This window comes from Neomonachus schauinslandi, chromosome 1 (assembly GCF_002201575.2).
Source record: "Neomonachus schauinslandi chromosome 1, ASM220157v2, whole genome shotgun sequence".
NCBI lineage: Eukaryota > Metazoa > Chordata > Mammalia > Carnivora > Phocidae > Neomonachus > Neomonachus schauinslandi.
In genome coordinates, this window is record NC_058403.1 from 208,756,981 (window position 1) to 208,770,998 (window position 14,018).

Here is a 14,018-nt window from a genome sequence, read left to right on the forward strand (position 1 = left end):
GAACTCGCGAAAACAGTCGTTTGCCGGGGGGGGGGAAAAAGACAACACAGTTGTGCGACCCCCCGCTCCAGGTCCTTAGAGGGAAGAAGCTGGACTCAGAAAGAAACTCTTGTGTGTCCCCCACGGACCCTGCCACACGCATAAGCACACACCCATCCACGTTGTCACGTGCACACGTCTACCACACATTCAAATGCACATCACCACACAACTGTGTTGTCACACACATGTCCCAACACACCAACTCACCGTTGGATGTGTGTAGCTCTATCCACAGCTTCACCACCTCCTCCTGGAGCCTTTCCAGTGAACGTAAGGCTGTGTGTCTCTCGTTCAAGTCTTGGGTGATTGGGTGGGGGACAGTGGTCAGAGACAAACTTGCAACGCCCCCCACCCACCCCCCCTATCCCCTCCCAAGGCTCACTCAGGGACTTGAGGTTGCTCAGGTCCGAACGAAGTCCATCCAGGCTCCGGGAGAGCTCAGAGTCTGATGGGGGTGGGCTGGTGTGAGGGTTGGGAGTCCAGAATCCCCAGCCACTGGTCCCTCCCAGCTCTAGGACTCCCCCCCGCTCCCAATTTCTCACCCTGAGCTTTCATTCTCTTCTGTTCAGCTTGGATTTCCTCCATGTTCTGTGACACCTGGGCATCTGGTTGCAGGGGAGGGGGCTCAGTGGTAAGCCAGTCCTCAGGGCCCTCCCCAGTCTCCCATCCCCCCCCGCCCCCCATGTCTTCAGGGTCACCTGCTCATTTTGTAGTTCACAGGTGGTCTAGTGCACTGTGCCCACAAGTTAATCCAGGTTTCCCCACCCCCACCCCTCTCCTCCTCCTAGACCCGAGCTGACATCCCTCACCCTGGGCTTTCTGGGCCATCTGGTCCCCGTTGTGTCTTTCCAAGTCCTTGGCAACCTGAGAGACTGGGGTGGCAGGAGAGGAGATGTGTCTTCAGGAGCCAGGAAGGCAGGTTCCTGAGTCGCTCCCCTCCCCCTCCCCCGGCCCCAAGTGCAGGACACCCTCACATGGTCACAGGGCCTGAAGCTTTTCGTTTTTCATTTTTGGGGCAAGAGTACTCAGGAAAATGCAGGCCAGAATAGAATGAACACCTGTCCCTCCCCCACCCAGAAGGAAACGTAAATGCAATAGGCATTTCTTGAAAGCTCACTGGACGAGGGTCTAAGTGCTTCACAGGCTTAGCTTGTTTCTGCCTCGATAGCCCTGAAATGATGCCCATTTTGCAGGTGAGGGAACTGAGGCCTGGAGCAATTACGTAGCATTCCATCAGGCACTTCTCAGCGCCCCCTCCCCTCCAAGAGTCTCTGGGTTTTCACCCCCAGGGGAGGGGGAAATGCAGGCTGACCCTCAGTTCCGGGGCGGGGGCGGGGGGGGGGGACACTGGAGCCCAGCCCTTCTCCCATGTCCCACAGTGGTCAGTGGCAGAAGCAGGACAAGAGACCCCCTCCCCCGCCTCGGCCCCTCCATACCGTTCCGGGCAGCGGTTACTTCTAGCTGTTTCAGATTCTGCACAGTGTCCCAGTCTGGGGAGGAGAGAAGAGAAGGGGAGAAGACGGGTTTCCAGGTGCGCCCCCCCCAGCCCACCTGTCAGCTGGGGTTGAAGGCCTTGGGCATACTGTGTGGGAGGTGTGGGAAGGGCGGGAGCCAGGGGTGCTGGACGGGGTGGGGAGCTCTCAAGGGTGGGCAGAAGGGGCTTGGGAGGGGGCCGGTGAGGACAAGGAGGGAGACACGGTGGGAAAATTGGACTCCAAGGAGTGTGTTGGGCTCCCCGGGGTCGGAAAGTGGGCTTCTGGGAGGGAACACAAGAGGGAGACCGCATGGGGCTGGGGGTATCCTCACGCCAGAAGAGAAGCAGGGTCAGCAGCCCAGCCCACAGCAGGATGGTCGCCAGCCCCACCAGCATCAGCTGCACCCCCTGCCCACAGCATCGCCGCCGTCTGGAAAACTTTGGGAACTCTGCTGGGTCTGGGGAGAGCACCAGAGGGGGAAGGTTGAGACTGGGCTTCAACTGCCTGTCTCCCCATCACCCAGAGCCCCTAAGTCCCGGGAGCCCGTCCAGAGCCCACACTAACGCAGTGGTCTCAGGGGACCCCCCGCCTCCTCTGCACGCCTTCCCTGCTGTCTGTCGTACCCACCAGCGAGCATCCCACCCCCGGACTTTGTCCCTCTCTGCATGCATGCCTCTCCGACTCTGTCCCTCCCGCCGTCCAGCCCCACGTCGGTCACTCCTTCTGCCCACGCCCCAGTGGTCAGCAAGCCTGACTGGGGGCCAGGTCACTGTCCAGAAAGATGGGCCCAGGACCAGGAGCTGAGACCCTTCCTCCACGGCCCCTCATCAGATGGCCAACCCCCACCCAGCTCTCACCCGTGGTCCTCTTCCCTTTTATGGGTTCAGTTACCCCCTCACACGCCCATGCTCGATCTCCAGCCTCATGCCCAGAAAGCTGGGTCTTCCCTCACCTTGGACCCCCAGCCCTCACCGTGGGCCTGGCCCAAACTCAGCACATCGGCTTTCAGTTCTTCCTCAATATCCAAGCTCTTCCCCAGCCTTTTCCCTGGATGTCAGACCCCCCGGGGGCCTCACCCCAATCCCTACCTTGTGGCCCCACCTTGGGTCCGGGCCCCATCCCCTCATCCTGGCTGTGAGGATTCATCACGCCGAATTCCCCTTGTTCTGAGTCCCCGTTCTACTTGGCTTCCAATTCTATCTGGCTCCCAGCACCCCAGCTGAAGTGGGGTTTTTTGTTGGAGGGCGTTTAGTCAGGGAAGGGAGGGTTCTGTGGCTTCCCTCTCCTTCCTGGCTCTGTGCCCAGAAGGCCAGTCTGGGCTCACCTCCCCCTGGCCCCTGGCTGGGCCTTCTTCCCAGAGAGAGACCCAGGAGCCCCTCTCCTCTCCTGGGTAAAAGGTAGGAGGTCAGGTGCTTGGTTTTGCCAGTGTCAGCACCAGAGACTCCTCTCACCTGAGTACGAATGCTCTTCCATGGCAGTCTTGCTTGGATTTTCCCAGTGACAGGCTGCTCACCACCAGACAAAGCAGTCTACTTAACAGGTAATAGCTCCGGCCAGGATCTGGGTTCTAACGAGCAGGAAGGGTAGATGTCAGGCTCCGGACAGCATGTGGGACCTAGGAGCTCAGTGACCATTGGCTGATTTTGTTTAGTCCATGGCCAGGAGTCAATGTTGCATTTAACTGGGAGATGCAGCTGGTTTGGAAGGTCACAGGCCTGAGACCAGAGGTGGGCACCCCAGAGTCCAGCACATGCAAGGTACACAGCAAGTGCTTGATAAACGCGGCAAGAAAGTCATTCGTCCAACTTCCTCATCCATAAAATGCCAATGTTAATAATACCTATGCCCAAGGGCGGTGATGTGCTCCTCATGAATATGTAAAGTGCTCTGAACAAGGCCCGGCACATAGCACCACAAATAGAATCAGCTTGTTACTATTGCTGCCTGTGCAACCTTGGCCTGGGACTCCATCTTTCTGAGCCTCAGTTTCCCCTCTATAAAACGGGAATGATGATCGCATCCAACTCAGGAGATCATGGTAGGATCAAATGAGATAATAATGTGTGTGAGGCTTTCAGCGAGGTGCCCTATGCCCACAGTGGGTCCTCAGATCCTAAACACTTATGAGGCATCTACTGTGTGCCCGGTCATGCTGGGAGGTGCAGAATCTCTGCCACCAGACCTCAGTCTCCTCCTTTGCCAACGTGCCCAAAGCATCTTTAGAGTCTCTTGACTCTGGGGCGCCCGGGTGGGCGTCCAACTCTTGGTTTCGGCTCAGGTCATGATCTCAGCTTGTGAGATGGAGCCCCAAGTTGGGCTCCAGGCTCAGCGGGGAGTCTGCTTCAGAGTCTCTTCCTCTTCCTCGGCCCCTCCCCCAGCTTATGTGCGCTGTCTCTCTCTCTCTCTCTCTCTCTCAAATAAATAAATAAATCTTTAAAAAGTCTCTTGACTTTAAAGACTGTGCCAAAGACTGTGGGTTTGGGGGTCAGACAAGCCTCTTGTCTGAGGTTATAGGCTATCTCTCTTGCTGTATGACTCTGGGCAAGTCACTTCCCCTCTCTGAGCCTTGGGGAAATGGAGATGTGTGGTGACCAGGCTCTGATTAATGGCGGCTCAAACTGGATCTTTCGCCATCGTGGAAGAAGCCAGAGGTGTCACCATCCCGCCGCCCAACCTGCGTGAACCCACGCTGGACAGACCTAAGGCTGAGTCCTGGCTTCTCCCTGAAGGCGCGGCCTAGTTGGCTCATCTGTCAACCAGGGGTTTCGGTGTGCGAGGCCCTGGCACACAGTTTCTGCTCGGTTAACCTACTGGTGGGGTGCTGGGGAAACTGAAGCACCAAGAAAGTCATTCGTCCATGTCACACCGTGGTGGGACTGGGACTTGAACCCAGGACGTGTGACATTGGAGCGTATTTGCTCAACCACGTGGTGGGGGGGGGCACGACCTCCTGGTAGGTGTCTTCTGGTAACCTGACACCAGGCCTGACGCCAGGCCCTCTATCTAACACCAGAGTTCCCAGCCCTGCTTCAGGCCTCCGTGGCTCTCCACGGCCCCCTGCGATCAACCCCAGCACACCCCCCAAGCTCATCTGTTCTTTGCAATCATGCCAGGCGCTGACTTCCGCCTCCCCAACCCAGGACCCTGCACCTCCAGCGATCCCGTCCATGCTGCCCACCGCCCACCGCCCTTCCTTCATGCAGAACTGCCCCCCCCACGCATCCTTCAAGACTCAGGCTGGAGGTCGCTTCTTCCAGGGAGCCTTCCCTGTCCGCTTCCCAGGGCCAGCCCCGACACACACGCACACAGAGGGTCACCTATGTGCACACACACTCACACACACTCACACACTCATGCATATCCTGCACTCACATGAGTTGTGAGCGTGTCGCTCTCCCAGCCCGTCGGGGCTGACTGGAGAGGCCTGTGGGGCCGCAGGCCATGGTGAGCTTAACCTGGGAGAGAGAGTTTCTTCTGAAAGCACACCCGCCCACAGATTCTATTTTCACAGACCTAATTATGGGCTCACCACCTGGTTAACCATATCATACACATGGCCTCCCCTGGTGCTCCCCACAACCCGGTAAAGTCCATACTATTAATAGCTCTCTCCGTCACTCAGGTGAGCCAACGCAGGTTCAGAGACGCTAACCTGCATTCCCGGAGCGCTGCAGGAAGTAACTGGTAGAGTCGGGACTGAACCCAAGTGACTAGAAAGATCCAGGAGATCACATAACATCTTGGTCAAATAGTGACAGTTTCGTTACACGGTTGAATTTAGTAGCAGCAGAAACTGGGCTCAGTGCCCAGTGTCCTAGGACAGCAATTTAATGTCCACAAACACTCCGCGAGGTAGACGCCTTTGCTCTTCATGCTGCCTTATTGGTGTAGGATGTGGGGCACAGAGAGGTTAGGTAACTTGCCCGAAGCCACACAGCTCATAAATGGCAAAGCCAGGATTTGAACCCAGGCAGCGTGAGTCCCAAGTCTGCTGCTCTAACCACCATGCACCTGGCCTTGTATTTATGAGGCCTCCTTCTTGACACCTCACACCCTGCTCTTCCTCCTGAAAATGTATCCTCTGTTCCTTAACCGTCTTCCCAGTCTTGTCTGGAGAACACCCCGTGCCCAGCCCCCACCCCTGGATGGGAAGACACCCGCCCATGCCCCTGTGTCCCACTTCCCAGCCAGGACTGGGCTAGGGAGGGTCCTGGCTGAAATGTCTCCCTTGCCCATCACACTGTGTTTTCAGCACCGAAGGGCAGCCCTCAGTACGTGTCTATTGACTGAATGACTGTTGGGTTGAGGCTGTGTATTCAGGGCCCCTGACTGTCCCTCTCAACCTTGATCTGGGCTAATCGTGGGGACTCAGACCCATTGCATGATTGGCCAACTGACAGAGGATTGTCATTTTATTTTTTTTTTTAAGATTTTATTTGTTTGTTTGACATAGAGAGAGAGAGAGAGAGATCACAAGCAGGAGGAGAGGGAGAGGGAGAAGCAGGCTTCCGGCTGAGCAGAGAGCCTGATGTGGGGCTCGATCCCAGGACCCCGGGATCATGACCCGAGCCAGAGGCAGAAGCTTAACCGACTGAGCCACCCACGTGCCCCAGGATGGTCATTTTAAGTAGGGAAGAGAGTTGTCAGGGGGCACCCAGAGAGAGAGGTCAGTGGGGCTAGACATAAGGCAGCAGGAGGCTTGGGGGGGGGGACCCTGGGTGTTGTCGGGGGGGCGGGGGGGGGGGGGGGACACTGGGGAGCTGTCACCTGGCCCAGGTGCCGGAGGAGGTGTGTCTGGGGCAGCGGCTGCGGGAATGAAGAGAAGCAGGTTGTTTTGGGAAGGCACCGGCCTTGGCAATGGGGGAGGTGGGCAGGGGGAGGTACTCAGAAGATGCTGTAAAAATTGACTAGGTCTCAGCTGGAGTCCTTGATGGACAATGGGGCTGTCCTAGTGATGAGGACACAGGAAGGAAGGAGGAGGAGAAAGTTTGGGAACACTCCTTGTTGGGTCGCTGTGAAGACACAGGATGGGGTAAGGGATGATGAATGGAGGATAGGGTGGGGAAGCAGTTTGGTGTTTTTGAGCTTCTGGGAGCTCTGCAGGCCCTGTGCTCGGGCCCCCGTCCGCACTGCTGCCCACTATCCCCACCGTGACCTTCTGGGGGGCAGAGCAGCTCCTGTGATACTGGGTCCCTGCCAAGACTCAGCTTAGACAAGACGATGCTTTGGGGGTGAAATCTCCACTCCCCTACTTGGGTGGGGGTGCAGCAACGCTGTCATGCGATTGACCCCTCCCTCTTCCTTTCTATGGTATCAACCCACCGCTCTGTTCACTTTAAGGGAAAAACAGGAAACCGTGCGGATGTGGGCCCCGATCTGAGGGTGTCAGTTCTTCTTTCAGGTTTGGGATCCTTGAGCCTGGGGCAGCCCCTTCGCTCATCACAGACCTGGATCCATAGGAATTATGGCAACAACCATAAACGATCCCCAGGCGGGTTCCCACCCCAGCCCCAGCCCTGACCCTGCTCGACCCCGACTCACCCCCAAGGATGTTCTGATCCCCAACGCCCCTCACCTGTGCTCTGTGCTGAGGAGGAGCCCCATCCACCCCACTTAACTTAGAACCTCAGCACCTGGGACAGGGCCCCGCGTCCAAAGCAAATGTGATGAAGGAACATTTCCACTCTGACCTTGACCCCATCCTGGTGGCACAGTCCTGGGCTCACCCCACCTGATCAATCTCTCCTGGTGTTGCAAAAGGGAGAAAGGAAGGGGGGGTGTCAATCCAGGAGGGCTTGCAGGAGGAGGTGCCTCTAAAACTGGGTTTCTCATTCTCAGCTCTGTTGGCATTGGGGCCGGATGATTCCTTGCTGTGGGGGGGCTGTCCTGTACATTGCAGGATCTTTAGCAGCATCCCTGGCCTCCATCCACTAGCTGCCAATAGCTGGCCCCCTTCCACCTAGTCATGACAGCCAAAAATGTCTCCACCATCACTTAACGCCTCCTGGCGGGGGTGCAGAATCACCCCCAGTTGAGAACCACTGCTTCAAAGCATGATTTATAGACAAAGGAGAAGGTTCTGGCTTCAGGCTTCAACACGCCTTCCCTCTGTCTCCTTCTATCTCTCCATCTGCTGTGGACCAATGACCTCTTTTCCTCTTTGGTCTGCTCAACAACCATGACTTGAGCACCTACCGTGTGCCAGGTTCTGGGAACAAGATGAAGTCCCAGTTCTTGTGAGGGAGGTTTTGTTTTTTCATTGTGATAAAATATATATCATATAAAATTTACCATTTTGTCATTTCCAGTGGCAATAAGGACGTTGTGCAACCACCCCCGCCATCCATCTCCAGAACTTTCCATCTCCCCAAATGGAGACTCTGTCCCCATGAAGCACGGACTCCCCACCCCCTGCCCCAGCCCGGCTCCCACCCTCTCCTCTCTGTCTCTGTGGACGGGACTCCTCCGGGGACCTCCTGGGACTGGGGTCCTGCAGGATGTGTCCTGCTGTGTCTGGCTTATTTCACTCAGCATAATGTCCTCAAGGTTCATCCAGGATGCAGCGTAAAAACAAAGTTTAAAATTCACAAACCCGTGGGATAGTTTTAGGGGGTGGAAAGCAGGGTTAGGGTACCTGGGGAAGAGCTAGTTTAGACTGGAGGGTTCTGAACCCGGGGCGCATGAGGTGACGTCTGAGCAGACCCCTCTGGGGCAGCTGGAGTTTCCTCCTCCATGTTTCAGCTGCCAGAGGTCCTCCCCTGGGGCTTTGCAACCTCAAAGCCTTGAGCTGGGTGCCCCGCCCCGCCCTGGTCAGGGGAAATTCACACGGTGCTCACCCTGGGGGCCCCAGGTCTCAGAGAGGGGCCACCCTGCAGCCTCTCCCGACCTTGGCCACGTGGCTTCCCCAGTCCACCCTTTTTGGGTCTCAGCTTCCCCTCAGGAGGAGGGCACTGGACTTTGGACCTTGGAAGCCCCGTAGTCCTGATCCTCTCCTCCCTGACAGGCACGGAAGCCTCATAACCTCTTGTAGGACCCCAGTGCTCCTGCAAAGCGGGAATTCTGAAGAACCGGGGGTTGGGTCCAAGTGACAGCGTCTGTGACTCAGTAGAGTGAGGGATACAGGGGTGGGGGGCCCCCAACACGCAGCCACACAGATGCACACACACGAGGTGATGTGACGTCATCTGCAGAGACACATGCCGAGATTCACACAAACACAACACGCTCCAACCACAGAGGCAGACGACACCAAACCACCCACACACCACATCCACAAAGATAAAGACCACGCGACACAACCGAACCACAAATCAACATCCACGTGCACACAGATGCAACTCAAACTGCAGACACACAGAACAAACACATACACAGATAAACAGAGACGCAGACAAGTACACAGAGAAACACACCAGTACACATAAACGACACACAGAATAAGGACACACAGATATGGACACCACACAGATCCAAGGTAGACACACCCAGTGTGCACAGAGTCACACGGAACACAATCACACGTACACACACACACGTAAACGCACAGAAACAAAACACCCAGACACACAGGGACATACACAGTCTCAAAGACACGCACAAAGGTCCTCGGCAGGCTGTTTCCGAAGGAGAGGCTGATGGAAAAAAGCAGCTCTCCTCCACGAACAGCCCTCCTGTTTGCCTCTGCTCTCCTGCCCCACCCATGCGTGCCTCAGTTTCCCCTCAGGGACTTCTCCCTGCCTCTCCACAAGCCCTTGACTTCAATCACCCGCAATCCCTGCTGACTTCCCACATCTCTATCTTGAGCCCAGCCCCGTCACCTGAGCTTCATCTGTTCATGTGCCCTTTCATTCGCTCTCCCCATGGTCCTCTGCACCCCCCTTTCTGCAGCCCTGAGCTCCGACATTAAATGGGCAGGAACGGGGGGCGGGGGGGGCCTTTCCTGGGGGGGGCCAGAGGACTAGCCCGGAGCTCCCAGTCACATACACTGCCTCACTCACACCCCTCCTGACTCCCCTTCCCGACCCCCACCCATGCAGCAAGTTTGTCAACAGGAAGAGGGAAGGCCAGTTTGAAATGGGAAAAGGCTGGTTCTGCATTTTCACCCTCCTGGAGCCTTGGGGTCTGCAAGCCAGCTGGTTTTGTTTCTGTGTGTTGTGGGGATGGAGGGAGATGTTGGAGGGGGGCTTACGATGAGGGGGTACAGAAGCTGGCTTGTCCACATCCTTTCTTCAGAAGGGCCTCCCAAGCCCACTGCCCACACCTCCACACCACCCCCCAGATCCCAGCACAACCCAGGGTCCAGGGGGCTGAGCCATCCCATCCCAGGAATCCTGAGAACATTCCAGGCCTGCACTGGGAGATTCGGGGATTTCTCTCTGACAATGCCCACGGTTGTCTGAGGGGATAGGGGATTGTGTGGGGGACCAGGCCGGAGGATGGCTCCCAGCCCCTCAGAGATCAAGAAATCCTGGACCCAGACTCCACCCTCAAGAACCCATGCTCTCACCCTCCTGGAGACCTAGGAATCCAGGCCCCAGGTCCCCAGCCCCTCAGAGACCCCCGCCCAGCCCTTAGAGACCCACGAATCCAGGTCCCCAGGCCCCTCCCTCAAAGACCCAGGACCCCAGCCCCAGAGAACGTTGGTCTAGATCTTGTGTTTTTTTCTACTCCATCGGGCAGGTCTGCGTGCAGGTGCTTCAGGTCGCCCGGCTCAGGAGGCGTGCTGCCCCCTACTGGACACACCTGGTCACTCCCCCCCCCCCCCGTGGCACCTCCGCCCACACACACTGGGTGGGAGACCGAGAAGGCAGGCGGAGTTCCAGCTCCAGCCCCTTTCCCTGGGTGACTCTATCCTCACGGGCCTCAGTTTCCCCATCTGTAAATTCTCCCACGTAGATCCTCGTGTGCATAAAGCCTTCCGCCCGACGCCGAAGCCCGCAATGCACGGGAGCACGGGAGCACCGAGAGCGCTATTTCCTGCCGCGTCTCTCCCGTCTTTCACCCCCACGCCTGGCCCCACAAGGGCTCTTAGAAGAAAACCCCAATTCCCCGCAGCCAGCAAGGCCCTGTGTGGCTGGCGCCTTCCCCTCCCGCACTGTTCCCCTTTTGCTTGGCTCCAGCCACACCCTCGGGCTTTTCTGGGTTTGGAGCTCCGAGGCCCTTCTTTGTCTTCCAGGTGTCTGCTCTCTGGCGGAAGTGACCTTGGCTAAGGTGGCCCCTAGCCCCTCAGTCACCCCTTTACCCGTCTCTACGACCTGCTTTCTGTGCGTGGATGTGTCTAGTTTGCTGGACCATGAGCTCAGGAGGGCGGCGGGGGGGGGGGGGGGGGGGGGGGGGGGGGGGGAGGGGCTGTGTCCTGGAGTCCTTGGTCTGTGTCCCTCCAGGAGGCCTGGGCACACAGTAATTTCTCCACAAGCATCAGGCCGTATGAGCTTCCTATGACCGCTGTGCAGAACTACCACACACTTGGTAGCTTTCCACAACGTAAATGTCTTATCTTACAGATCTGGAGGTCAGAAGCCCGATAGGGTCTCCCTGGGCTAAAATCGAGGCATCCACCGGGCTGTGCTCCTAGAAACCCAAGGGGAGAATCTGTTTCCTTGATTTTTTTCAGCTTCTGCAGGCGCCCGCATTCCTTGGCTTGTGGCCCCTACCCCCAGCTTTCAAGTCGGCAACAGAGCATCTTCTAGTCTCTCTCTGGCTCTGCTTCTGTTGTCTTATCTCCTTCTTGGACTCTGATCTTTCTGCCTCCCTCTTCTAAGGACCCTTGTGATGATGACATTGGGCTCACCTGGAAAATCTAGGATCACCTCCATCTCCAGATTCTTGATTTAATTAATCCCATCTGCAAAGTCCCTTTCCCCATATAAGGTTATATATTCACAGGTTCCTGGGATTGGGACAGGGACACCTTTTGGGAGCCATTATTCAGTTGACCACAAACCCCTAAAATGCTGGTGTTATTATTATCCCATTTGAGGGATGCAAAATCAAAGGTGCAAAGAAGCAAAATCATGTGCCCAGGTTTACCCAGTGAGGAAGTGGCAAGCACAGGTTTTGGGTTTGGACTCTGGGCTTTCTGTTGGCATCTGCCAAGTTAGCCCACTCGAGCCATCTGTGTCTGGATCTAGGGACAAGAGGGTGAGGGTGGGGGGATTGAGGAGGAAACTGTGCCCTGTCCTACCTTGGGAGCCCTCCCCGGACACCTCAGCCAACCTGGTAAGAGGCCTTGGGATCTCAGGGGGTTTCCTGGGATCTGGGGGAGGGAGTTGGGAGTTTGGAAAGAACAAGCCATTCTGTCACAAGGCCATTTCCTTGGAAAGTGGGGTAATGGATGGGGCTGGTCTGTCCAGGAAACCTGGCTGGGCTTCAAGGTCACCACTGACTTGCTGACTCAGCCCCAGAAAGTGGGGTCATGTGGTCACTCAGGGGGCTGTTGGTGGGTACACTCATTGGGAAAGGGTCAGAGGGGGTCAGAGGGGATCCCTCCACCCCCCCCACTCCCTCCTTCCCAGCACAAGCCCCCTTGGCCTCTCCAAGGCAGACCCTCACTTCTCTCCCCCTCCTCCCCCCTCAGACTAGAAGTGCAGGGGATGGGGGATTGCTTTTCCAGAATGTTCTACCTCCAACCTCATCATGTGAGCATACCATCTTCTATCCCTCCTCATCACCCGCTCTTCTCCTCACCAGACTGTGAGCCCCAGAAAGGCACCAACCACAACCTGAACCCCAACATTTCATTATGACAATTTTCAAGCATATAGAAAAATTGAGTTTAAGAATGAAAAACCCATTCCTAGATTCTAGAATCAGAATATTACAATCAATTCATCCATCCACCCTTTAATCCATCTTACATTTTTATGCATTTCAAAGTAAGTTGCAGACGTTAGTTCATTTCCCCCTAATACTCCAGCCCAGAAAACATGAACTGGAGTCCAAAATTTTTTGCCACTCTCCTTACTTTTTTTCCCTTTGAGTAAAATAGAATAAAATGTGCAAATCCCAAGTGTGTTCTCTTTGAGCTTTGACAAATGCATTCCCCTGTGTAACCCAAATCTCTATCAAGATACCAGAACATAGCCATGCCTCTAGAAAGTTCTTTCATGGCTCTTCCCAGGCAACCCCTGCCTCTGCCCCCAGGCAGTCATTGTTCCCACATTTTTTCTACCCTAGAGTAGTTTTGCCTGTGATAGCATTTCGTATACATGGGCTCATAAAGTCTGTTGCAAATGGCTGCAATTCTCCAGATTCTTCTGTGTCCAGAGACACTGACCTCTTGTTCTCCATTGACATTCCAGTGCCTGGAGTATAATAAATGCTGAGAAATGTTTGTGGATGGGGAAATAATTGCATTGAATGAATGAATGATTAATGAATGAATGAAAGAAATTGCTCCTTGCTCACAAGAGACTTGATATGACTCCTTCTCTTCAGCTTCTCTTACCAACCTCCTCCTGGACTTGGTTCAGGGGCTGTTATTCCAAATAGCAGAGACCCCCCCACCTCCAGCTTCCTAGCGCCCCAAGTCTTATCTTCCCATGAGAACATGTATTATCAGGCACGTGTTACCACCAGCTTCCCACTTTCCCCCCCTTATCTGTTTCAACTTCCAGCATCATTTCCTCCCCTCTTGCTCTTGTCTAGATAAGCTCTTCCATCTGGCTCTAGAACTGCTGAAGTCTTTCCTGGGTCAAAAATACCCTCCCCAAGCAGCGGGAGCCCCAAGACATTGCTGATTGAGGCACAAAAGACTACAAACTGTGTGGGGGCACCTGGGTGGCTCAGTTGGTTAAGCGTCTGCTTTCAGCTCAAGTCACGATCCCAGGGTCCTGGGATTGAGCCCCATTTGTGCTCCCTGCTCAGTGGAGAGTCTGCTTCTCCCTCCCCTTCTGCTTCACCTCCCCGCTCTCCCTCTCTCTCGCTCACTCTATCTCAAATGAATAAATAAAAAATCTTTTTTTTTTTTTAGGATTTTTATTTATTTGACAGAGAGAGCACAAGCAGAGGGAGAGAGAGGGAGAAGCAGGCTCCCCGCTGAGCAAGGAGCCTGATGCAGGACTTGATCCCAGGACGCTGGGATCATGACCCGGGCCGAAGGCAGCCGCTTAACCGACTGAGCCACCCAGGCGTCCCATAAATAAAAAATCTTAAAAAAAAAAAAAAAGGCTACATACTGTATGATTCGATTCAGATAACATCCAGAAAAAGCAAGTCTAGTGAATAGTGATGGAAAACAGAGCAGTAGTGGCCTGGGGTAGGTGGTGGAGAAGGAATTTTAGGGGACGGCGGAAATGTTCTATATCCACAATGTGGTGGTGACCACACAGCTGCATACATTTCTGAAAACTCATGGAATTGTAAGCCTGAAATGGGTGCATTACATTTTTAAAATGTTAACCATGGTATAAAATGTACTTAACGTAAAATTTACATCTTAGCTATTTTTCAGTGTCTGGTTCAGTAGCGTTAAGTGTATTCATGGGGTTGTGCAACCAATCT

At 55.2% G+C, this 14,018-nt stretch overlaps 1 protein-coding gene across 1 annotated transcript in view; it reads right to left on the minus strand.

Annotated features, from left to right (window-relative positions):
* Positions 1-2,990, minus strand: part of FCER2 (Fc fragment of IgE receptor II) — a 6,237-nt gene extending 3,247 nt beyond the window's left edge. Inside the window, exons 1-7 of the mRNA XM_021705426.1 lie at positions 2,969-2,990; positions 1,849-1,965; positions 1,479-1,532; positions 852-914; positions 585-647; positions 425-487; positions 250-339 (exon numbers count right to left, since the gene is read on the minus strand). Coding sequence (XP_021561101.1) covers positions 250-339; positions 425-487; positions 585-647; positions 852-914; positions 1,479-1,532; positions 1,849-1,965; positions 2,969-2,990 — 472 coding nt within the window. The remainder of the gene's footprint in view (positions 1-249; positions 340-424; positions 488-584; positions 648-851; positions 915-1,478; positions 1,533-1,848; positions 1,966-2,968) is intronic.
* Between the last annotated feature and the right edge of the window lie 11,028 nt (positions 2,991-14,018).